The sequence below is a fragment of the Thalassophryne amazonica genome, chromosome 5 (assembly GCF_902500255.1).
Source record: "Thalassophryne amazonica chromosome 5, fThaAma1.1, whole genome shotgun sequence".
In the NCBI taxonomy this organism is placed as follows: Eukaryota; Metazoa; Chordata; class Actinopteri; order Batrachoidiformes; family Batrachoididae; genus Thalassophryne; species Thalassophryne amazonica.
In genome coordinates this window covers 72,419,249-72,445,968 of record NC_047107.1, presented here as the reverse complement: position 1 = coordinate 72,445,968, position 26,720 = coordinate 72,419,249, and the positions used below count along the sequence as shown (strand labels likewise).

At 41.1% G+C, this 26,720-nt stretch overlaps 1 protein-coding gene across 2 annotated transcripts in view; it reads right to left on the bottom strand.

Moving 5' to 3' along the window:
* Positions 1 to 156: 156 nt before the first annotated feature.
* aopep (aminopeptidase O (putative)) overlaps positions 157 to 26,720 on the bottom strand; it is a 277,707-nt gene continuing 251,143 nt past the window's right edge. For both annotated transcript variants that reach the window (XM_034170526.1, XM_034170527.1), the window contains exons 15-17: positions 18,967 to 19,053; positions 16,246 to 16,394; positions 157 to 750 (exon numbers count right to left, since the gene is read on the bottom strand). In XM_034170526.1, the coding sequence (XP_034026417.1) occupies positions 16,254 to 16,394; positions 18,967 to 19,053 (228 nt within the window). In that variant the 3' untranslated portion in view covers positions 157 to 750; positions 16,246 to 16,253. The remainder of the gene's footprint in view (positions 751 to 16,245; positions 16,395 to 18,966; positions 19,054 to 26,720) is intronic.

Sequence of the window (26,720 nt, the reverse complement as noted above, 5' to 3'; positions counted from 1 at the left end):
AACCAATCAGTTAATTGAGAAAATAATAAATTGGTTATGAAAACAACTGATCATGAAAATAATTGTTGGTACCAGCCCTAGTGTGAAACTTGAACCGTAGACTTTAATGCACAGACATCTATCACTGGGGAAAGAAAAAAATAACTCACAGAAGACTCAAACTGAACACACTTTATTTTAAAATGAACATATCAAAAACGTTTTCACAGAAAAAACAAAAGTGAAGCATTGCTGGATGTTTACACAGCCGTTATAGAAGTGTCATGCACACACATAAAGAACTGCTCACAGTTTCATCTGTTGTATATTTTAGTTACGTCTGTGACTGCAGGACAGAATGAGGTCATTTGTCATGTATGAAACATAACTCACCTGAAAGTGCTTCCAGTCTAAACTGTGAAGAACCACATCATGGCATCAGACTAAACATACATGAACACACACACAAAATCACTCAAGCAGCAGCTCAGGATGTCATTTAAGAAACACCTGTCCACCACAATCCTCAGACAGTGGCACGGGAGCTGGTGGGGAATGTTTTTGCTGCTGTTAGTGATTTTCACACGGCAACAATTCCTGTTGACTTGAGCAGACAGAAGCACTGTGGTCTAAACCCTGCCAGTGCAGCCTTCTGGTGTTCACACTGCTCAGTGATTTTGCTGCATCCTCTCTTACCAAGAAATGGAGCTGAGTTGCACTTCTTGCCCCCCTCGTGCCAAGCTTCTCTCATTTTGGCATATACTTGGCAACCTGGGAAAGAATGCACAAAATTTGAACAATCTGAGGCTCAACTGCAGGAATTTGCAATCCTGCCATTAGATGTACTGCTTGAGAGATCACATGCAAGTACATTTTGCCACTTATTTGAGTAATACATTAAAGCAAATACAGTAACTGTAAGTGTGACCTTGAAATTTACAACAATCAATCTTGAAAATAGATGTTCTTTCTGCACAACAAAGCGGCACATTTATATTAATCTGTTCAAGGGATGGAAGTGTCTGTTGATGTTCGGTTCTGGGCTGGTGCTGAGTGGACTGGACTCCTGTTCCTGCTGAACTGAGCCAGTGGTTTATAGGACTGATTATCAGCTCAGTAGGCACAGGAAGCGAATCCCACATCTGCCTCATCTTGTTCTCACCAAGCAAACAAACAAACAAAAAACACAGTACTAACCCAGCCTGCATGACAGGCCTGCCTGACTTTGCCAAACCCACAAGAAACCGCATCAGGGTTCATTGAAACCGTTGACTGCTGAATTACAAAATCTGGTGAAAGATGGTGTCAACAGATTGGAAACTTCACAACCACAGTGTTAGCAAGACGACTACTGGATGTCACAGGTTATCCAAAAATATTTGTTCTGTTAGCACAAAAACACTTTAAGACTATTTCAGGAATGGCATTAGTTTTAGAATCTATATTATAATGTCTGTATGCATGCGTGCATATGGAAAAAATCAAAAATGCACAACAAAACAAATGAGGAACGAATGGGAGGAAACTGGAGTCAACGTCTGTGACCGAACTGTAAGAAACCGCCTAAAGGAAATGGGATTTACATATAGAAAAGCTAAATGAAAGCCATCATTAACACCTAAACAGAAAAAAACAAGGTTACAATGGGCTAAGGAAAAGCAATCATGGACTGTGGATGACTGGATGAAAGTCATATTCAGTGATGAATCTCGAATCTGCATTGGGCAAGGTGATGATGCTGGAACTTTTGTTTGGTGCCGTTCCAATGAGATTTCTAAAGATGACTGCCTGAAGAGAACATGTAAATTTCCACAGTCATTGATGATATGGGGCTGCATGTCAAGTAAAGGCACTGGGGAGATGGCTGTCATTACATCATCAATAAATGCACAAGTTTACATTGATATTTTGGACACTTTTCTTATCCCATCAATTGAAAGGATGTTTGGGGATGATGAAATCATTTTTCAAGATGATAATGCATCTTGCCGTAGAGCAAAAACTGTGAAAACATTCCTTGCAAAAAGACACATAGGGTCAATGTCATGGCCTGCAAATAGTCCGGATCTTAATCCAATTGAAAATCTTTGGTGGAAGTTGAAGAAAATGGTCCATGATAAGGCTCCAACCTGCAAAGCTGATCTGGCAACAGCAATCAGAGAAAGTTGGAGCCAGATTGATGAAGAGTACTGTTTGTCACTCATTAAGTCCATGCCTCAGAGACTGCAAGCTGTTATAAAAGCCAGAGGTGGTGCAACAAAATACTAGTGATGTGTTGGAGCGTTCTTTTGTTTTTCATGATTCCATAATTTTTTCCTCAGAAATGAGTGATTCTATATTTTTTTTCCTCTCTGCTTGGGCTAAAAAAGTAACCATTACTGACTGCCACAATTTTTTTTCCTGATTTCTTATAGTGTTTCTTAAAGCCAGAAAGTTGCCATTTGAAATGACTTTAGTTTTGTGTCATGTCTGTGATCTGCTTTTTTCTACAAAATTAAACAACTGAATGAACATCCTCCGAGGCCGGTGATTCCATAATTTTTGCCAGGGGTTGTATTAGTGTGATTGATTTATTGTGTTTTGCAGTTCAGTTGGTTTAGTCAGTTTAGTTAAGTGTCATTTTGTCATTACCATGAATGAAAATGGTATTGACATCCTTTTGATGTCTTCCGCCACCATCTGTTTGTGCATGTGTAAAAAATTAAAAGCACCTGCTTGCAGCAGAATACAGAAAAAAAACAAGCTCGCTCTGAGTGCGTGCGACTGGGGACAGCTGACATTAGCCGTTTGGTATGCTTATGTATGTTGGGTCAAGGATGAACTGGGCCAAAACGGAACGTTGATAGGACTAATATTTTTAAGCTAACATTGCTAATTACATTCTGGACTCATTACATTCTAGATTACATTCCAGCAGGGACCAGTAAATCATTTTTATATTAAAAGCATGAATGCGTGCATGCATGATTTTATTTAGTAAGTTCAGTGTAAGTCATAATATAATTGTAAATATGTTAAAAATACATGAATGACACAAAGTAAAAAATATACAGTGAGGAAAATAAATATTTGAACACCCTGCGATTTTGCAAGTTCTCCCACTTAGAAATCATGGAGGGGTCTGAAATTTTCATCTTAGGTGCATGTCCACTGTGAGAGACATAATCTAAAAAAAAAATCCACAAATCACAATGTATGATTTTTTAATAATTTATTTGTATGTTACTGCTGCAAATAAGTATTTGAACACCTGTGAAAATCAATGTTAATATTTGGTACAGTAGCCTTTGTTTGCAATTACAGAGGTCCTGTGGTTTTTCACCAGGTTTGCACACACTGCAGCAGGGATTTTTGTCCACTCCTCCATACAGATCTTCTCTAGATCTTTTCTATTGAGTTCAGGTGTGGAGACTGGCCAGGCCACTCCAGGACCTTGAAATGCTTCTTACAGAGCCCCTCTTTAGTTGCCCTGGCTGTGTGTTTGGGGTCATTGTCGTGCTGGACGACCCAGCCATGACACATCTTCAATGCTCTTACTGAGGGAAGGACATTGTTTGCCAAAATCCCGCAATACATGACCCCATCCATCCTCCCTTCAGTATGGTGCAGTCGTCCTGTCCCCTTTGCAGAAGATCACCCCCAGAGTATGATGTTTCCACCCCCATGCTTCACAGTTGGGATGGTTTTCTTGGGGTTGTTCTCATCCTCTAAACATGGTAAGTGGAGTTGATTCCAAAAAAGTCTATTCTGGTCTCATCTGACCACATGACCTTCTCCCATGGCCCTTCTGGATCATCCAGATGGTCACTGGTGCACGTCAAACGGGCCTGGACATGTGCTGGCTTGAGCAGGGGGACCTTGCTGCCCTGCAGGATTTTAAACCATGACAGCATCATGTGTTACTAATGTAATCTTTGTGACTGTGGTCCCAGCTCACTTCATGTCATTGACCAGGTCCTTCTGTGTAGTTCTGAGCTTTCTCAGAATCATCCTTACCCGACAAAGTGTGATCTTGCATGGAATCCCAGACCGAGGGAGATTGACAGTCATCTTGTGTTTCTTCCACTTTCTAATAAATAATCATAACAGTTTTTGTCTTCTACCAAGCTGCTTGCCTGTTGTCCTGTAGTCCATCCCAGCCTTGTGCAGGTCTACAGTTTTGTCCCTGGCGTCCTTAGACAGCTCTTTGGTCTTGGCTATGGTGGACAGGTTGGAGTGTGAGTGATTGTGTGAACAGGTGTCTTTTATACAGGTAACAAGTTCAAACAGGTGCAATTAATACAGGTAAAGAGTACAAAATAAGAGGGCTTCTTAAAGAAAAATTAACAGGTCTGTGAGAGCCAGAATTCTTGCTGGTTGGTAGGTGTTCAAATACTTATTTGCAGCAGTAACATACAAATAAATTATTAAAAAAATCATACATTGTGATTTCTGCATTTTTTTTTAGATTATGTCTCTCACAGTGGACGTGCACCTAAGATGAAAATTTCAGACCCCTCCATGATTTCTAAGTGAGAGAACTTTCCTCACTCACTTTCCTCAAATTTTCCTCACTGTATATTTTAAGTGCTGTCTGAAGCAAACCAAACAAAATATTCTTTGAGGAGATGATTTCATTTGGATGTATGAAGGTGTGGGTAGTGTGATCTCAATAAGTTTGTTTGCCGTCTTTATATATCGTTGCTTTGTCCTTTGATGTGCAGAGCTCCATTTCCCTCCCATTAGACTGTAATAAATCACCCTTCAGATACAAGCTCTGATGGCAGTTCCTCTCTTTTACAGGCCTTTGATGGTCATTACTCTTTTAACAGGCCCTAAATATAGGTCTAAAAATGGCAGGCTCCACATGGCCCTCATTTCTAATTCACACATCTGTCCTCGTTTAGGCGCCATTTTGTCGTTGTGAATATAGAGAGCGCTATAATACCTCCTCACGGCTCATGTGCCGAGTTCCCCCAAAAAAGAATAGCCAGTTCTAAAATACATATTCAGCCATCTGTCACTGTTTTGGTTAAAGAACAATTGCTCCATAACAGAGTAGCTCGACATTACAATTGGCTGGTATTAAAGTTGGTTTTGAAGCGTCTCCAGTGTAACTTATTGGACAGAAAACCGACATTTACAGGATCCTAAATGTACAAGTCTCAGTCAAGTCGGTGTGTGTGTGTGTGTGTGTGTGTGTGTGTGTGTATATATATATATTTATATATATATATACACACACACACATACGTGGACACTCGGCCTGCTGTGCTAAAAATGACTGATTAGATTGGCTAATCCTGATGACAGGATCCTTTTAATGGAATGTTGATTTCATCTGAAGCCACATAGCCCCAACTACTACATCTTACTACTGATTTTATGATAGTTTGTAATAGTGATAAATACTGGGTCTGTATAATAAATGTTACACCATGTATCCATGACAACGCTCAAACTGGTTCTACCCTGTTTTCACAATGGCCGTTTTGTGTTCTAAACCTAATCTGAGTGCAATATGTCGATTTTTTTTTTCATCCTTGTGATTAAACAAATATTATTTATTTAATGTATCAACAGTCAGTTTGGCGATAGAATGTAAACTGATGCCTAGTTTACAAATAGTCTATGAACTGTGTCCATGATATATTCAACTCACCATTGAATATTCAACACAAAGAAATGCATTTCATTATATAGAACACAGCAGCCAGGAGAGACTGTTTTTGTCAGTTTTTATCATCTAGTTGTGTGGAATATGCGCTCAGAGCACTATAGAGAAAAAAAAAACTACAGGCTAAGACACTACAAGTTCGCCTCTTACTGTTGAACAAAATAATATTACAGTGTGTTAAAGTCGCTAAAAAAAAAAATTAAATGCACTAGAGGCAAATTCTGGAATGGGTTTAAACAAAAACACACAAAAAAATGGAATGATAGGCTATGCTGTCAAACAGAACAAAGGCTTCCATAGAAATGAATGAATAAACAAGCTGACTGTGGAGCTGTGCGACTTCAATATACAGTATATTCCCCTTCACACACACAACACAAGAAAATGTCCCAAGGGCCTAGACGTTCAACAGCTCTAGCTACATAAAGAAAGAGGTGATTCCAGTTGCAAAACTGAGGGAGGGGACATGGAACAAGAGGTGTGTGTGTGTGTGTGTGTGTGTGTGTGTGTGTGTGTGTGTGTGTGTGTGTGTGTGTGTGTGTGTGTGTGTGTGTGTGTGTGTGTGTGTGTGTGTGTGTGTGTGTGTGTGTGTGAGAGATACATAAAGGTACATGTGTTGTAGGTCTATAACTTAGATTTCAAGTCATGCTTCAGGTATTTGCACCCGGTGGGGGCGCTGTAAAGTCTACAGGTTTTTGCACTTTGAGGTACCTTATGATTTGGTGCTGTATTGTCATCGAATTGCACAGTAAATAAAAAGCCTCCGTGAAAAACTCACTGTCACAGAGAAACTCTGTCCGTAACCAGATGCCCGTAGGTAACCTGAACCCTCCCTCAGGTCATCTTGTCATGCATGAAAAACAGCATGTGGCATAAAACCAGTTGAGGAGTTGCACTTCTTTTTGTCAGTGGCTGTTTTATTAATGTTTAAAAAAATTTTTTAGGGTCCAAGCACCAGCAACCATATGTGATGCTATTTAATTAATGATGGGTTTTCTCATTAATGGGATTACCAAATGACATGAAATTTGGGATTTTGGTAGAGGACATATCCCTAGCCATATCCAGAAGATGTCCAGTAAAAATTGTTAGGCAGCACTATAAATAATAAATATGTTTTGGCAACATTTGTTTAGTAAATTGTTTTGTCAGTTGTGTTGGTAGCATGGCCTAAGCAGAGGGTCACCCCTTATTGAGTCTGGTCTACTTGAGGTTTCTTCCTCAGATCATCAGAGGGGGTTTTTCCTTACCACTGTCGCCCGTGTGCTTGCTCTGGAGGTTGGTAAGGTTAGACCTTACTTGTGTAAAACGCCTTGAGGCAACTTTGTTGTGATTTGGCGCTATATAAATTAAATAAATTTAATTGACAAAAACAACTTCTAATGATTTGTAAAATTTCAGTCACACAGTGGAAAATGTCAGTGGAAAACAATCAGTGGAATTGAAATTCATGTAGATCTTGCCTGAGAGTCTTACAAGATATCGCCGTGGTCCCTGCTTGGGTCAGGTCTGAATCTGTGGGGGTACAGGGGCTTGGACACTTGATATTTGCTTGCAAATCTGTTTTTTTTGTTTTTTTTTCTTTTTCTTCCGTATTTGAAACAAAACAGTTGAGGCCACATCAGCTCCACAAACACTAGATTGTGTGAATAAAGTGAAACTGACATCCCTAAATGCCAAAAAGCTACAAAATCGTAGAGTTTTTCCTCCGGTCTTTTTTTCCTTTCACAGTCTGCAAATGTGTTTGTTGAGAATCTATCTCCTTTATGAAACTCTACATCGGACCAATGTCAGGCTGAGATTAGATCAGAAATCAATACATTATCAGTCAGGGATACACAGAGGGGGTCACTGCCAAAGTGAAGTTTAAAACCTGCAGTGCTTGGAGATCTTAAAGGATGACTCAGAGCATTGATTTGATGCTGAAGATGTCAGGCTTTCTTTCTTTCTTCTTTTTTTTTTTTTAAGACTAAATGCTTAGTGAGCAGCAGTCTGCAGACAGACAGAGATGGAAGATGGAGACGTACAGCAATGATGATGAGGACGATGATGGCCACCGCACCAGGATCGGTGCAGCGGCCGCATAACATTTTATCTCTAGACCTCATTAGTATCGGAAGTACAGACTCACCTTGGTGAGATCTGAACAGCGGTGTGCTCGGGTTTAACTTTTACACCATGTAACTGGAAAGAGACAGGTAGTAAGAAGAAATGCAGGAAGATAAGAAGAATGGAGACAGCTGGTGAAATGTGAGCGCGGCACTCGTTAGTAATGTTGCATAGCGTTTTGAATTTGTGAGCAGTTTAATTCTTCGGAGTCAAAACATCTCAGTGGACAAAAATGTAAAGTTGTACGCAGAAGTGAGGCTGGATGCTAGAGAGAAGAAAGATGTTTGGACTGTGGTTAGAGGAGAAAGAGGCGAGGAGGAGATAAGAAAGGAAGAAAAGGTGAAAGAGACACTCTGAAGACGGGATAAACAAGCAACAAAACTGTGACTAAAATGTATAATCAAGCAGTATGTGGTTTGGGGAAAATGCACACGGCGTAAGAGCTTTTCTTTCGTTGTCTTTGTCTGGGTCATGCTCTCCTCAGGTGCAGAACTTAGCCACTGTGAACAAAGAGGAAATCAATCACTGTTCACCAATCAGCTAAGCTCTGAGCCTGGCTGGAGAGAGGACACGAAACCACACGTGCACACGTCACCCTCTCCGACTCAGTCATCGCTGTTTCTCTGCTGCCCAAACTTCCTTATCATCGGTTCACCGAGCACAATCGCACGCTCGTGGATAACGGCATCCTTAGTTTCAAGTTGGTGAGATGAGTCCGCGTGTCTGTCTGTGTGTACAGGAGGTGCGGTGGTTGCCATGGCAGCAGGTGGGGTCAGGGCTGTGTGGTAATCCCTGGCAATGTGATTTTATCATAAGTCACAAATCAGCACGCCAGGAACCCTCACAGCCCAGACATGAAAGAAACACCGTCTGTGTGCCGCACCAGCCTGATCTCCAACTTTCCTCTTTTCCCACACGCCTGTTATCAACACACAGAAATGAAGACCAGACCTGCACACACACTCTCGCTCTCTCTCACCATTTCCTTGGTTACCCCTCTCCTCCTCAAACATTCGCCATGCTCGGCTAACCCGGCGATATGCCCCTCATTAAGCGGATCAAGCAGGATTCCAGAGGCATGTACTCGGGGAAGAAAAGAGCGAGGGGGAAAACGACGAGGGAGCACCACCCTTCGCCTTTAAAGGGTTGGCCTTTTAGCTTTGAAAACGCAGACGTGTTTTCATTTATAACCCACCTCAGAACAACCCACTGGACTCTGTGTGTGTGTGTGTGTGTGTGTGTGTGTGTGTGTGTGTGTGTGTGTGTGTGTGTGTGTGTGTGTGTGTGTGTGTGTGTGTGTGTGTGTGTGTGTGTTGTATTTTGGAAAGGACAATGAAGGAGCACAAACTGAGCAGCTAAACATAAATCCACCTCCCCACAGTGCAATATGAAAAAGCAGCACAGGGTTGGTTCATCCATCATGTTAATTGGGGAGCGATCTGAACCTGAGCTCAGCTGACCAGCGCGATCCATCGACGTTTGTGCGAGCTGGTTCGGTTTGGTCCAATGGGAAGCATTTGAGAAAGTTGGGATATTGCTCTCTATAAGCTCTTCATTTTGTGCCCGTTTGGGTTGCCTGCGCTGGCGCGGCGCCTCCACTGGGAGGTGTAGTGATCGGAGTGACGGATGATGTGCGGCTTCAGACAGATAGGCGCTACGTGCGTGTAGTGTTTGTGTCAGAGAGATTTATCGGGCCTGAGCCAGATGCCGAGCACTTGTCTGGAAAGCCTTTCACATCCTGTGTAAACGCATAAAGCCTGTCTCTTCCCGAGCGCACGTGCGTGCTCATGTGCTCGTGTCAGAAGATAAAAGCCTGTCTTGTAGAGGCTTGGTGTGAGCCTAAAAAAAGGATTTAGCGGTGTGAGTCTCTCAGGTTGATGCCGACGAGTATTTAGCAGTGCCTCCTGACAGATCCGCTCTCCACCAAGGTCACAGCTGCCCTCTTTGACCTGATACTTTGCGAAATGGGCCGTGCCTTACAATAACACAGCTGGCTGACTTCACAGATTGGGTCTGAAAGGAAAAGGTGGATCATGAAGAAATCACAACTTGCTTTGTTTTCACTTAAGTGATTTAAATGTTTAAAATAAAACACTTTAGGTGATAATGATTGAAAATTTAGCTGAAAGACAACTAATCTGTTTCATCCCATGATTATTATTTACTACAGCGTCATTTCCAAAATATGGTGTGATTTTACTGTAACAATTTGAAGAATAGTTTAGTTATCAAGAGCTGTTTATAAGCTGTGCTCTCATTATTTATGAAGACGGTTATCAAAGGATCAGCAGGTCCAAGGAGGGCTGTGGTTTCTTTAATCCCTGCTGCTCTTTCTTGTTCTTCCTGTGCCTAACAATGGTTTATTTCAAAAGAACTTTGGCTTTAGAAAGAGAAACAGAAAGATGTCTCTGACCACTAAATACACAGTGCTCCAACGGCAGACACAGCTGTCAGTAACACTTCTAAATGTCTGATCCTTAACAAGACTCTGGTCAAATTATTATCACATGTATGCTGAGGGGTTGATGGACGACTTGGAACATGATGTTATCTGGACTAGAAGAAGAAAGACCAACAGGCTGAGTTGACTGACATAAAGCTCCAAAAGTCTTTGGTCAGCCCTTTACTGACCGTTACCTGAAACTGATCAATTAAATGGTAAATGGACTGCATTTATAAAGCGCTTTTCCATCTGCATCAGATGCTCAAAGCGCTTTACACATCAAATGCCTCACATTCACCCTGATGTCAGGCTGCTGCCATACAAGGTGCTCACTACACACTGAGAGCAACTAGGGGATTCAGGACCTTGCCCAAGGGCCCTTAGTGATTTTCCAGTCAGGCTGGGATTTGAACCGAGGATCCTCTGGTCTGAAGCCCAACGCTTAACCACTAGACCATCACCTCCCAATTACTTTATAAAGTTACTTGGTTACTTCTGTAATGATCCAAAGTCATTCAGCTTTTAATACTTTTCAGTCTCTTGATCAGTGACGGAAAGCAAAATCTGCCCCTTGATCCAGATCTGCACCACAATTTAACCTGACCTCTTCACCACATTTATTTTTTTTAGATTTCCTGCTGACAAACAACCAATCAGACAGAAAAATTGTAACAAAAACATAACCTCCCCAGTGGAGATGGGGGTTTTCCACTAACAACTGTAAAAACTTTCTCGTCTTGCTGAATGAACCAGAGTGGAGTTTACCACTGCCAGAGCCGAGTCTGTCTGCACTCTGGACAAACGAACCACCGCCCCTGCTTCAGCCCTCTTCTTCTTCAGCTTTACCACAACAGCATGAGTCACATTATCATTTGTTAAAATAAAATATAAATGCATGTTAATTACAGCTAGGCGTGGACCAGGTTCCAGTTTCACGGTATACCGCAGTTTGGAAATGCTTCAGATCCAAAACCACTAAGAGTTCTAATCTGGTTTTCTGAGCTCCATGAACTAACACACTATTAATTCAGTGAGACTTGATTATTGGTTATTAAAGAATGCCTTGGTGGGACAGAAATGCACTGAAGGTGACCAGAACATCACCCACAAACTCAAGGTAACATTATTTTGGAATAACTGGAATTTCAGCCAGAACTTGGTAAGGGGCTTCATTAGTGAAGTACATGTTCTACTCGAGCTAACAACATGGATAACACCAGTAATCAGTGAATGTACAGCAAGTGACAAGTTTGTTCCTGGAGATGAAGACTGCCAGCAGACTGGACTCATCCACCACATTCACTGCTGTATTTTTAAAGTGTTTCACAAACCGTGTGCTGCCCTTTGGTACTCTGCTTAGAATTAAATTCTGGCAAACTTTAGAGGTTACCTTTGATACAATCATCAATCAGGTCTGGGAGAATCCGCTGGTGCCACGCATCACTGCATCTGACACACTACAGAACCGCAGCAGTTCTTTGATGGCAACCTCCCAGGCAGTCAGCATGCCACAGACAGGTGAAATGTTAGCAGGTCTTTGGCCATGTCCAAGTGCTGGGGTCCTCAACACTGAGTGCTGGATTATGCCAGAGTAATGTGCCATGTGGTATCCGACGCTCCCTCACAATGCACGTGATACACCCCATCTGAGTCTCTCTAAGTAACCGCTTGTTTGACACAAAGTCTCCAACAGCACCCAAGGATCTTTCAAAGAGACCTGGTACCAGAGACATCCAGTCATCACCTGAGTTCAATGCTGAGCATCTTACTGAAGACACTTCAGTAAAAAGCATTTTACCAACAACTGCTTAGTCTTTATGTGTGTCTAGCATTGAGATAATCCAAACACAATATCAAATAGTATTTTTATGTCATATTTGAGTGAAGATCAGTTTCAATTAAGTCTTGCACAGCATATAATAACTACGCTGTGATCCAATGGGCATGCTTAAACACAGGTCAGTCTCCCTTTTTTCTTTTCTCCATTAATTTTAAGGTCAAGCTGTAAATTAATCTTTTTCCCCTCTTCTGGTATTTACGTGTGAATGTGTGTGGGCTCATAAATCCATCAGTGCTGTGAGTGTTCCAGGACCTAACTGGGTGATAGTTATAGTGCTCAATGCACACGAGGAATTTCAGAGTCAGTAGTTCAAGGATCACCTCGATTTGAGTGGAAATCATCCTGAACTGGTCAGAAAATGTTTGCTGATCCATTCTACATTTCGTTTGTTCTTGTTTGTTTGAGCAGCACATTCTTATATTTCTTCTTGATGTGACCTTCAGTAGAATGAATAATAATAATAATGATAAAAAACATTCTGGATCAATCTAAAACAAAGGTTTCCTTAATAGATGTCCTGAGTACTCAAAGCATCACAACTGATCCTCATTACAACTTCTCAATGTTTTTGTTTAAATGATCCCAAACTTTAAAAAAAATGGTATTTGGGAAATACTGCTACTTTCGGGTATCGTTAAGAAATGATTAGATCCACCAATATCAATAGCCTTTTTGCTTGACGATTCCCTTATCGGTCCTTCAGAGTGGCCGTTGTTTTTGAGGGTGTTTGTCTGGAAAACGATCATTTGCAGCGGCTCTGTAATCAACCGCTTCTGCAGTGCGACTCCACTTTGAAGCGTGAACCAATGAAGCAGTGCTTCGATCCACTGGCTTGTTGGTTCTTTGTTTTATTCCGTTTTATCTTAATTTTTCCCCGCTAAAACCCTAAAGAGCATATGTCTGTGAGTAATATTTACCTTTTTTATGTTAAACCAACCTATTATGGTCTTCTGAAACAGTTGATAGATGTATTTCATAACTTAAAAACAGGACCGATGCTACCGTGTTAGCATGTCTATGGCGTTTTCAATGTTAAAGTTAGCATTAGCTGTTCGCATCTCAGCACGTTTGTGTGCATTTGTTTTCTGTATAATAATTAAAGGCTCAGCATTTGTCGTAATAGAGTCAAATGTATTAAAAATTGTAATTTTTTTATTTATTTTTATTTAGATTTTAATAATAATAATAGCAACAACAACAGCAACTCTTCAGAAATGGCAAGTCTGCTTCTTAACCTCTCTCAAAGCCATTAAAATATGTTAATTGTGAGTAACGTTTGTGTGGATTAAAGTCACTAACTGGGACTCTTGTCTTGTTTTTCTAGTCAGAAACGAGAATCGTCTTCCGTTCCGTTGGCACAGCTTCAAATGCTTTATAGCTCTCTGCCAAGAAGAGTCCGCTCGGAATTAATAACTTCAAAATGAATTGCCACTTTAAATAAAATGACACCTCTTTCCAAGCGCTGTAATACAGACAATAAACTACAATCAACTAAAATGTTTTTTCCTCCCAAAATGAGAGATCAAGGATCCACCATGTAGAGTTCATTTATGTCCAGAGTTTAAGGATCCAGTGACCAATTTCATATGTATTTAGTTTAAAAGTCAATAAAATGTTGTTGACATAGAAAACCTGTAAAGCCTACTTTTAGTACACAGAAAATTCACAAGCGGTATCGATAACGAATCGGATCGATAAGCGGAATCGATAATGGTATCGATATAGATAAATTCTTACAAATACCCATCCCTATTCACAATTCAATTAAAAACACTGAGTGAAATTCTGATAAAACCCAAGAACTAAAAAGGCAAAAAAAACAAGGCAACATTTATAGTCAAATTTTGCATCCAAAATAAAGTTTAGGTCAAAGCATGTTGCCATGGATACAAAGAGACGTGATACACATAATGGCTAATGCTGCTTTCTAAACTCTTGGAAGGTCAGAGATTCTGACCTCTAGTTCTCGAAACAAATGCCTTGAACACTACGTCGAGCCAATGTTGCCAACCGAATGGTCCCCCTAAAAATCGGTCCCCCCTGCCTTCACTGTGCATGCATCCTTTCAGAGCGTCAGCAGTGATTCACTGATTATCGCCTCATTTCTGCTTAAAACTAACTTTAGAATGATTTAAGAGGTTTTAATTTGTCATCTGATGGTTAATATATTATTTTATGTTATATTATTATCTTTGCTGGTCAGCGACACCAGACTTTTCACTCAGAAACTCAAGTTATCAGAGTTAGCATCAAAGCCATGGCAGCCCCCTTTGTGAATGGAGAAACAACAATGTTACTAATGTTGAAAAATGCATCTTTAAATGAATTTTTAACAAGATATTACTGTTATATGTAATATATTCACATTCTATGTATGATTAGGTAGTTCCTGACACCACACATCACCAAAAACGTCTTTGACCATTTAATTTAGCCTAAAATATACACTCAACAAAAATATAAACGCAACACTTTGGGTTTTGCTCCCATTTTGTATGAGATGAACTCAAAGATCTAAAACGTTTTCCACATACACAATATCACCTTTTCCCTCAAATACTGTTCACAAACCAGTCTAAATCTGTGATAGTGAGCACTTCTCCTTTGCTGAGATAATCCATCCCACCTCGCAGGTGTGCCATATCAAGATGCTGATTAGACACCATGATTAGTGCACAGGTGTGCCTTAGACTGCCCACAATAAAAGGCCACTCTGAAAGGTGCAGTTTGTTTTATTGGGGGGGGGGGGATACCAGTCAGTATCTGGTGTGACCACCATTTGCCTCATGCAGTGCAACACATCTCCTTCGTATAGAGTTGATCAGGTTGTCAATTGTGGCCTATGGAATGTTGGTCCACTCCTCTTCAATGGCTGTGCGAAGTTGCTGGATATTGGCAGGAACTGGTACATGCTGTCGTATATGCCGGTCCAGAGCATCCCAAACATGCTCAATGGGTGACATGTCCGGTGAGTATGCGGGCCATGCAAGAACTGGGACATTTTCAGCTTCAAAGAATTGTGTACAGATCCTTGCAACATGGGGCCGTGCATTATCCTGCTGCAACATGAGGTGATGTTCTTGGATGTGGCACAACAATGGGCCTCAGGATCTCGTCACGGTATCTCTGTGCATTCAAAATGCCATCAATAAAATGCACCTGTGTTCTTCGTCCATAACAGACGCCTGCCCATACCATAACCCCACCACCACCATGGGCCACTCGATCCACAACATTGACATCAGAAAACCGCTCACCCACATGACGCCACACGCTGTCTGCCATCTGCCCTGAACAGTGTGAACCAGGATTCATCCGTGAAGAGAACACCTCTCCAACGTGCCAAACGCCAGCGAATGTGAGCATTTGTCCACTCAAGTCGGTTATGACGACGAACTGGAGTCAGGTCGAGACCCCGATGAGGATGACGAGCATGCAGATGAGCTTCCCTGAGACGGTTTCTGACAGTTTGTGCAGAAATTCTTTGGTTATGCAAACCGATTGTTTCAGCAGCTGTCTGAGTGGCTGGTCTCAGACGATCTTGGAGGTGAACATGCTGGATGTGGAGGTCCTGGGCTGGTGTGGTTACACGTGGTCTGCGGTTGTGAGGCTGGTTGGATGTACTGCCAAATTCTCTGAAACGCCTTTGGAGACGGCTTATGGTAGAGAAATGAACATTTAATACACGAGCAACAGCTCTGGTTGACATTCCTGCTGTCAGCATGCCAATTGCACGCTCCCTCAAATCTTGCGACATCTGTGACATTGTGCTGTGTGATAAAACTGCACCTTTCAGAGTGGCCTTTTATTGTGGACAGTCTAAGGCACACCTGTGCACTAATCATGGTGTCTAATCAGCATCTTGATATGGCACACCTGTGAGGTGGGATGGATTATCTCAGCAAAGGAGAAGTGCTCACTATCACAGATTTAGACTGGTTTGTGAACAATATTTGAGGGAAATGGTGATATTGTGTATGTGGAAAAAGTTTTTGATCTTTGAGTTCATCTCATACAAAATGGGAGCAAAACCAAAAGTGTTGCATTTATATTTTTGTTGAGTGTAGATGACTCAAATTACAGAGGTATTCTTATGAAGACACTTTTTCCAGAAGTAGAGGTTTTTGTTTGTATGTCGGGCCTTTCCGTATAATGTTGAGGGTATGGAGCAGCTTGTAGCCTGCAAATGAACTCTGTAAACTGAGAATGACATTTTACCTCCAGTGTCAAAGAACCATCTCCTCCACCACTCTGCGTGCTGATTGGTCCATTTCTTGTTGGACCAATGAGAGGCAATGACGAGCCAGAGCCTGCTGTTCAGGGTCCTCATGAACCATAAGCTCCCCATACAGATACACACCCATGGCCTGGAGTACACACACAGTAATACATCAGGTATCAGACTACCATGGGCCAAGCAGACTTTCAGTACCATTTAAGGGGACTAGTTAACACTTATAATCCAGCCTCAGTATACCAGACTGGTAGCTAGAGCCAGGTAGGGGTCAATGAAGGATTACACAGGGGTCAAAATTTGAAAATGCTCAAATCATAGTGAAATGTATACCACTTTACTTGTCTGATCTTAAAGATTCTAAAAAGGTATAATTTGGACTATAACTGAATGTTATGGGGTAAAACCAGTAAAAATTGTGACAAAGGTCAATTTCAGTTTATACAGGGTAAAAAGGTAAAGTTGTTCCAATGTTGGTAAAAAAAAAAAGTGATGCAAATTATTGGCTGGACTAATAGGATTTTTAAAAGGACTAATTTGCACCATCTGTTGTGCTTAGTTATCATGTTACAGGGTAACATATGTCATAGAATCCAAAGGATGCTGACTTTGTTTGATCATTACTCTGGAGATCAAACATTCAGCACAGTCAAAACCATTTCATTTATTAATCCTATCAATGTTACCAACACCTTGCATCACTTTTTAACTAAAACCTGAGCAACTTTAACTTCTGGCCCCTGTACAAACTGAATTTGACCTTTGTCTTGACCTTTGACTTTTTTGTGATCAGACAAATAATGTGGTATACTTATAAATATGATTAGACCATTTTTATATGTTTACCCCGCATAATACTTCACTGACTGGATAAAGTGCAGAAGTCCCAAAGAACAAAGAGACCAGACAGACAGGAGACAGAGACAAGAAGAAGAGGAGTGTCTCTCCCTTATTTAGCAGGAATAGGGGAAAAAACTACAGAGGCTCTTCAGACAGCACAAAATCCCAGTTTACTTTAAACCTGTTAACAACTTGAGACAGAAATTAGTTCACCCTAAGGACAGGATCCCTAGTGACAAACAACAATGTAGTGTATTCTATCAGATGTCAGGAAAACTGTAATGAACACTACATAGATGAGACTAAGCAGGTGCTGCACAAAATGTTATACCAGCACTGCAGAGAGGGCACCAGTGGACCTCAGTCTACAGTTCATCTCCACCTTAAAGACACTAACCACACATTTGAGGACAAGGAAGTTAAAATCTTAGCCAGAGAGAAGAAATGGTTTGAGAGAGGGGTGAAGGAGGCATTGTATGTGAAACAGTTGAAACCCAGCCTTAACCGGGGAGGGGGTCTGAGACACGCTTTGTGCCCTGTTTACAATGGGGTACTCAGGTCAAAGCAGTTTCAGTCTTTTGTTCATGGTAATGAGTCATTCACATCACCAGGAGAGCCGTCAGGAGAGGCGTCAGTCCCATCGATAGGAGGGACAGCTACCCTGTCATTAGGAGGATGCTAACTAAAGCACAATAGGTGCTAATTAAAGCAATTGTTTAGTCACTAGCCAACAGCAGTCTGCCTCTCGGTAGGAGGGGTCTGGTTAGGTTTAAAACTCCAGCTTTTGTGGCTTCTGTTTGTTCTTCTCTACAAGGGTCAAGACAGAAATCAGACTACCAGAGCAAGAATTTCAGCTGAGGAAGCTTCTGCGATTTGAAGCGAAACATCCTCGTGTAGCAACCCAGTCCAGTCGAAGATTAAAGCTTCTCTACTATGGAAACCACCTAGACAACTGAGAGCCTTCACAGAAACTTCACTGACACCTACCTGGCTATAGCTACCGCCATGGGATGGCCACCATACTTTTTTTTTTTTTTGTGGGCCATGGCAAGTATTATTCAGTCCATTTTAGTGGTACCGATTAGGTCAAAATTGGCTTAGGGCTCATAGGCTATAGAGACCACTTTCGCATGGTGTCACAAACCAGGAAGTTGGTCATATTGGAGACACCCATTATTCATAATAAATACAGGTGTGAAAACCCAACCATCTCAAGCCCTGGTGGCCACCAGTGCAACCATTTCTCTGGTATGACCTGTAACAATCGCGGTTGGACGAGTGGCGCTTGCCAGTGGTGGAGCTGAGATGATAGAAGTTGGAAGGCAGCACTCTCTAGTGGTGAAGCTGCACTAGATAGTGGCAGGGCCAAGACAGCAGAGGTTGGAGGAGTGGCATTTGCTCGCAGAGGAGCTGAGACAATCAATTTTGGATTAGCAGCACTCTCTAGCGGTAAAGCCAAGATGCTCGAGGTTGGAGGAGCGGCACTCACTAGCAGTGGATGATGGAGCCACCCAAAACTTATGGCAGCTCAGAAGCGGCAGCCTTGATGTACAATAGTACCAAAAGTTAAAACACCTCCTTGGTGACTGCATAAGCATTTTTGTGCCGAAAGATGAAGGCTTATCAGCAAACTGATCTGGGCCACAATGTTATTGACACCAGCTTGTCTGAGTCCATCCGGCCACATCGATTGGTCACATTTTGGATGATTTACATTAATTACTTAAAACATGAAAACTTTTGCATTTGCATTGACTTGTATGTGTCTCCATTATAGTGGACCCCCTGGTTTGCAGATTCAGAGTCCAGTCTATGGTGGAGTGTAATGTTATGAGCTATGTCACACATGATAAATGTGTTCATACTTGGTCATGAACTAGGAAGTTTTCCACGGCTCCATAAGCCTGAGCATACGCGTGTTTGACCACCAGCTCACACCAACGATGTCGGACCTGAAAGAAAAAAACAGAAAAAAACACAGAAATTGTTGTTTACATAAGAAAAACAAACTTAGTTCAGTCCTCACACTCTACATCTGAGAATCCTAAGTAAAATGTTATGCATACATGGAGCGACACACAGGACCAAGATGCAACAATAAAACAGCATTAAAAGTTACACATTTAAGTCTATGAACAGCCATAACATTGTGATTAAAGAATAATGAGTATTAATGTTCCCAAAGCATTTACAAATAAAGGCAAGATGCTGAATATGTAATCTTTATTAAATATGCAATTTTATTAATGTGCAACCATGTTTTCTTTTTGTTTTGTTTTTTTTTTACCTTTAAACATTTCAAGGTTGTTTCCTGCAAAATTAAGAAAATTGGGTTGTATTCAACCAGGTTATTTCCAACCACGTTGTTAGTGAAAGATCACCAGAAAATGTTTTTGTGGCACCATTGTAGTGCCTACAATGAGACCATTGTACGCACTACCATTGTCCAGAGGACATGATGTTCATGATTTCCAAAAACAATTTGAAATGTGGACTCATCAGACCACAGCATACTTTTCCACTTTGAGTCTGTCCTTTTCAAATGAGCTCGGGCCCAGAGAAGGTGGCAGCGTTTCTGGATGTTGTTGATGTATGACTTTCACTTTGCATGGTAGAGTTTTAACTTGCACTTGTAAGATCCTTTACACAATTATGTTGGTTTTTAATGCAGTGCCGCCTGAGGGATCGAAGGTCACGGGCATTCAATGTTGATTTTCGGCCTTGCCGCTTACATGTAGAAAGTTCTCCAGATCCTCTGAATTTTCTGATTATATTATGGACTGTAGATGATGAAATCCCTAAATTCCTTGCAAATGAACATTGAGAAACATTGTTCTTAAACTGCTGGAGTATTTTTTTCATGCAGTTGTTCACAAAGTGGTGATCCTCGCCCCATCTTTGCTTGTCAACGGCAGAGACTTTTGGGGATGCTCCTTTTATACCCAATCATGAGTGTCCTCAGTTTCCAGAAACTTATTGAGCGTTGTTAGAAGGAAAGGTGATGTAACACAGTGGTAAACATACCACTGTCCCAGCATTTTTGAAATGTGTTGCAGGCATCCATTTCAAAATGAGCAAATATTTGCACAAAAACAATAAAGTTTATCAGTTTGAACATTAAATATCTTGTCTTTGTGGTGTATTCAATTCAATATAGGTTGAAGAGGATTTGCAAATCATTGTATTCTGTTTTTATTTACATTTTACACAATGTCCCAACTTCAATGGAATTGGGGTTGTAGACTGGGGACCTGTCCAGAGTGCTTCTACGTCGCACCCAGTGATTGCTGTGATAGACTCCAACTCCCATGTGACCCTTTATTGGAACAAGTGGGTATAGAATCTATATTATAATAGCCAAGTGGCCTCTGTGTGCATGTGTGTAACTTCGATCACGGAGAAACTGGGGAGAGCTGACATTTGCTGTTTGGTATGCTTATGTATTTTAGGCCAAGGATGAATGCTGTGAAAACGGAAAGTTGATAGGATTAATATTTTTGGAGAAGTTACAGATATTAGCTAACAACACTGAACATTGGATGTTGATAATTAAATTCTGGACTCATTTGCCATCCCAGCAGGGGGTGGTAAATCATCTATATATTAAAAGCGAAGTGACGTCTGTGTACGTGTATGTGTGCGTGACTGATTTTATTTAGTAAGTTCAATGTAAGTACATAATATAATCTATGTATTAAAAGCAAAATGACCCCTGTGTGCATGTATGCATGTGTGTGTATGGCTTTGATCCCGGATAAACTGGGGAGAACTGATATTAGTTGTTTGGTATGCTTATGTATTTTGGGTCAAGGATGAACACCGCAAAAACAGAAAGTTGATAGGACTAATATTTTTGGAGACATTGGGGATATTATCGAACAACAGTGAACAATGAACATTGATAATTACATTCTGGGCTCACACCATTCCAGCAGTGAGCGGTAAAATATTTATATATTAAAAGCAAAGTGGTGTGTGTGTGTGTGTGTGTGTGTGTGTGTGTGTGTGTGTGTGTGTGTGTGTGTGTGTGTGTGTGTGTGTGTGATTTTATTTAGTAAGTTCAGTGTAAGTATATAATATAATATATAATTATATATATATATATATATATATCAACACTGGGGCACTTAGATTGAATTTGGGGCACGTAGATTGAATTTGTACGTGCACGAACACATGGTCAGCCTTATATATTAGATCACAACCTGCTCCACTATGCGCAACCACAGTAATTAAGCAATAGACACCAAACTTGCTATGGTGACTGGGGGCACCAAGGGGGAGGTCACTGTGGTCCTTAGGTGGAAAGCGTACGTGCGCGAACACACAAACATACATATACACACACAGTCAGCCTTATATATTAGACCATGATCCCCTCACTGGAGCCCTTATTTTCACAGTTCACGTGGTACTCAGGTCAGGTAGCAAGCATCACGCTTTACTTACTACGTAGTAGCGGCTAGCGAGGGTGGACTTTAATTAGAATCTGAACAGGCCAGCGTGCACTACATGCGAGTTTAAGGTGTGTATTTTTGACTTAAAATGTACCTGCTGTGTACAGCATGCAGACTGTTGATATGCCTCCCAAGAAGCAAGAGGCGTTAGGCCGTAAAGCCCCAAGTGCTAAACGGACTAAATGTAATACAGCTGGGAAAACATCTGCCGAGACACTAAGAACATTATATATCCCACAGCATTGCGGTGATATGAGATGCTGTCACCTTTTTATTGTCAGTCACTTGAGTCTCATGAATGTCAAAAATTGCTCTATGAAAATTAATGACAACATACACACAATGCAATGCAACTTACTACACCTTAACTAAAGTGACATGAAATATACAATGACTTGGCTAAAATTCTTCTCTATTACCCATGTGTAGAACGGGTGTAACTCAGCTAGTTCTAAATATATTAAAATACATGGATGACACAAGACGGTGAAAACACGTATTTCCATTGTGGTCCATTTAAAAATAAAATAAAATAGAAGTAATAATAAAATTATAATAATAATAATAATGTATGTATGATAACAAGAACCTAAACAATTTATAAATACATTAAGACAGTAAATTAACATACAAAAATACATAATTAACAGGAAATAAAATGGTTGAGTGCTTCTAGAAACTGTTGAGGTCTAAGGTTCTAAAAACATTCTGGACACACACGCCATTCCAACTCACTATAAAAACTTTGCATAATTTATTACCACCCTTGAAAAAAATGTCAGCTACCTATTTTATAAACACTACCCAATCTAGAGCTTGTGGATCCCTACGGTCAATGCGTCAGTATGAATGAATCAGTCAATCTACTTAGATTCAAAAGATTTAGGTTACTCATCTGTAACCAGCTCTGATGTCTGCAGTCAATTCAAAAACACGGCACACTGAAGGAAAATGTATTGATCATAATTTCCAAGTATCCCTGGTGCAGACAAGATGACAACGGATTAATTACTGTTAATTACAGTTGAGGCACTAATTAAATTATACAGAGGCAAAGTGGTGCTGATTGGGAAAAAAATACCCTCTCTCTTTTTTACTGATATTTTATTGCCAATGATGGCAGTTTGGAACCCATTTTATTTTTATGTGTTAACTTCCTCCTGTGCCTGCAACTAAAACAGCTGATTCGACAACAACTTGCTGACCAACAGTGAATCAAAACTAAGACAAATAGGAGTGTTTAGCAGAGATTTAGTTGTACGAAGAAAACTTTTATTTCAAGTAGATGCATAAAAGTTCGGTCTAATTATGTTACTGCGTGTATGCATGTCGCCCTGCGTTTTTACTGTATGTGTGTTTGTGTGCACGTAAAAGCCAATGGTCTTCATCCTGGAGGATCAATTGCAGCTCTGTTGCCGCGGTTACAGGAGAGATAGGAGGCTGGCTCTGTCCACGCCTCTGCCATCATCCTTCATGTATGTGCATGTGGGCGCACAGTCATTTGTGCATGAGCACAGGCGTGGAGCTGTAATGTATGTGTGTATGGACACACTCGTCTGGAAGAGACAGAGGATGATAAAAGTGACAGAGGGGCAATAAAAAAAAAAATCCTGATGAAAAATATTTTAAAGCAGTGCTACTACTTTAGAGCCTGACAGGCTTCCCTTGGCTGCTTTTTTGTGGGTGTTTAAATCTCCTCCATAACTAACTCTGCACACTCAGGATCATAAAACAGTCCTTTGGAGAGTACACTAACTGAGCGTTGGACTATTCCATTATGACAGCTCAAAAATGGGCACTTCTTCAGAGCTGTTAATTTAGAATTTTAGAGATATAAAACGTAGCTAAAGTACTGTTATGTCCTTAAGTATTTGGACAGTGGTAATTCATTCATTTACTTGTAATTTTGACCCTGTAATGGAAAGGGTCATTGCCTGGATTGCAATAACTACTGGGGTATTATACTACTCTCTGTGCCTGGAAAGGTGCTTGCAAGGATTATTCTAAATATTGGATCCAGTCCAGGTTACTTGCTGTTCAGCAGCCAGAGGCTGGCTGCACACTCAATTATCCACATTCAGTGATCACATCCTAGCCCAGCGAGAACTCAAATGCAAATGCAAATATTATCAACATTTGTTTTGGTTGACCGGGCTGTTTTCGGGGACATCCTGAGAATTCATGGGATCCCCAAGAAGCTGGAAGACATCACTTGTCAGTCTATACACAGGTACTGCAGAGTGTCTCATTTCTTCCCAGTGACTACTGGAATGACTGGACCAGGAATGTGTTCTGGCTTCTATACTGCTCTGCTTGCATGGACTGAGTCTTGAGTAGGATTGTGGAAACCAGTGGATTACAGTGCATCCAGAAAGTATTCACAGTGATTCACTTTTGTTACAACCTTATTCCCCAAAAATTCTACACACAATACTCCATAATGACAATGTGAATTTTTTTTTGGAGATTTTTGCAAATTTATTAAAAATAAAAATAAAAAAACCCTAAGAAATCACATGTACAAGGTCTGTTAGAAAAGTATCGTACCTTTTTATTTTTTTCAAAAACTATATGGAGCCGCGTGGAGGCTTCGCGCGTCACGATGGATTCGCTGATGAAGCGAGACAAAGGAACACCTCCGTTTCGGAGTGTTACAGGACAAGTTGGGACAAGCCCAGCTCTCCACAACTTCTCTTATACTCACTCGACTGGTAAGCACTGAAAGCTGAGATAGGCATGTCCCAACTTGTCCTCTAACACTCCGAAACGGAGGTGTTCCTTTGTCTCGCTTCATCAGCGAATCGGTCATGACGCGCGAAGCCTCCGCGCAGCTTTCCATGACAAAATCTCTTGTTAAAAGTGAAATCTGCCAGAAAATGGCTGATGTCCAGCTCTTGTGATAACCAGAGAAATTGCACACGGCGGTCCCGGCTCCACACAGCGATCCATTTAGAAATGATGTGGTGGTTTCTGCCTCTCGATGGCGGCTCGGAGCGCCGTGCACCATTGTGGGTCATCCTTAAAGCTGTAGTAACACTCCTTATTCTCTGTGAAGCCCGTAAAATTTTCACCGAAAGCCAAATAAATTTTTCGAATGGTTTCCAGCTGCCTGTCTCTAACAGTTTCTGAAAAAATTCTGATGGAAAAAAAGCTCAAATCATTCCGCCATTTCCTTGCAATGAAACAACGACGAGAGGGGTGGAGCAGTGCTCACTCAAAGCCTGCCCACAGGCGAATGACGCAACCGACAGGCGTGGAAAAACTCACGCATGCGCACGAAGGTTCAAGCTTGGCTGACGTAAAAACATATGAATCAAATCCATATAGTTTTTGAAAAAAATAAAAAGGTACGATACTTTTCTAACAGACCTCGTACATAAGTATTCAAATCCTTTGCCATGAAGCTCAAAATTGAGCTCAGGCACATCCTATTTCCACTGATCATCCTTGAGATGTTTCTACAGTTTAATTGGAGTCCACCTAGGATACATTCATTTGACTGGACATGATTTGAAAAGGCAGACACCTGTGTACATATAAGGTCTCACAGTTGACAGTGCATGTCAGAGCACAAACCAAGCATGAAGTCAAAGGAATTGTCTGTAGATCTCCAAGACAAGACTGTCTCAAGGCACAAACCTGAGGAAGGGTACAGAAACATTTCTGCTGCTTTGAAGGTCCCAAGGAGCAGAGTGTTCATCATCTGTAAATGGAAGAAGTTTGGATGCACTAGGACTCTTGTTAGAGCTGGCTGCTGTCTAAGCTGAGTGATCAGGACAACCATCTCTGCAGCAATCCACCAATCAGGCCTGTATGGCAGAGTGGCCAGATGGAAGCCATGCCTTAGTAAAAAGCACATGGCAGCCAACCTGGAGTTTGCCAAAAGGCATCTGAGGGACTCTTGGACCATGAGAAACAAAATTCTCTGGTCTGATGAGACAAAGATTGAACTCTTTGGCGTGAATGCCAGGCATCATGTTTGGGGGAAACCAGGCACCATCCAAACAGTGAAGATAAATGCAGCAATGTACAGAGTGTTGGGGTTTGTGACTGCCTCAGGTGTCAAACATGTAGAAGGATTCACTTAAGTCATTCATGCCTCTTGAAGTTCAACATCAAGAGGCACCTGGAAAGACCTTATGAGGTCATGTGGTCACTGGACAGAGGTGTTTTGCAATGTTTATATCACCAACAACAAAGGTCCAAGTCTTTCAGGTCCTGGTACTTTCTGTTTTACTGTATGGCTGTGAGACAGACACTAACCAGTAACTTGAGGTGAAAACTGGATGATTATAGGTCTCCTCAGAGGATCCTTAGGTATCAGGGAATTACTTTTTGTCAAACACACTGTTTCTTAGGGAGACTCAGATGAAGCATAGTGAGGGAATGTCAGCTCTGACATTTTGGCCATCTGACACGTTTCTGTGGACATGAGCCAGCACATGTTGAGGACCTTAACAAGTGGAAAGAGCCAAGGGGAAGCCAATAGATGGCTACTTTGAAGAGGTGAAGATGGGCCTGAATTGTTGCCATTCAGAACTCAAGGTGGTTCCATAGTGTGGTTGAGGCAGAGACATACCGCACCAGTGTATGTTCCCAGACTTGACCTGCTTCTTTATATCATCACAATGGAGAAATGAAACAATCAAGATGTTGTTATTGTGTAGACTTTCAGCTTCAATTCAAGGGGTGTAACACAAATATTGCTTTAAGCATGTCGGAAATAGCCATTTTATTCACAGTCCCTCTTTTCAGAGACCATAAGTATCGAGAAGAGAGAAATGCTTCATTGCCTGCCATATTTCAATCAACCCATTACATCTGCAAATGACTGAATAATGTGTCGTTAATTTGCCTTTTGGTGCCATTTTTGTGCAAATTTAAAATCTTCCATCATCCATTTATTTTCCTCTTCAGTTTATGGTGGAGGAATGACAAATTGCATCAAAACATGTTACTGCCTCTGTAGGAATAAGGTATATATAACCCCTGGCAATAATTATGGAATCAGCAGCCTCGGAGGATGTTCATTCAGTTGTTTAATTTTGTAGAAAAAAAGCAGATCACAGACATGACACAAAACTAAAGTCATTTCAAATGGCAACTTTCTGGCTTTAAGAAACACTATAAGAAATCAGGAAAAAAAAATTGTGGCAGTCAGT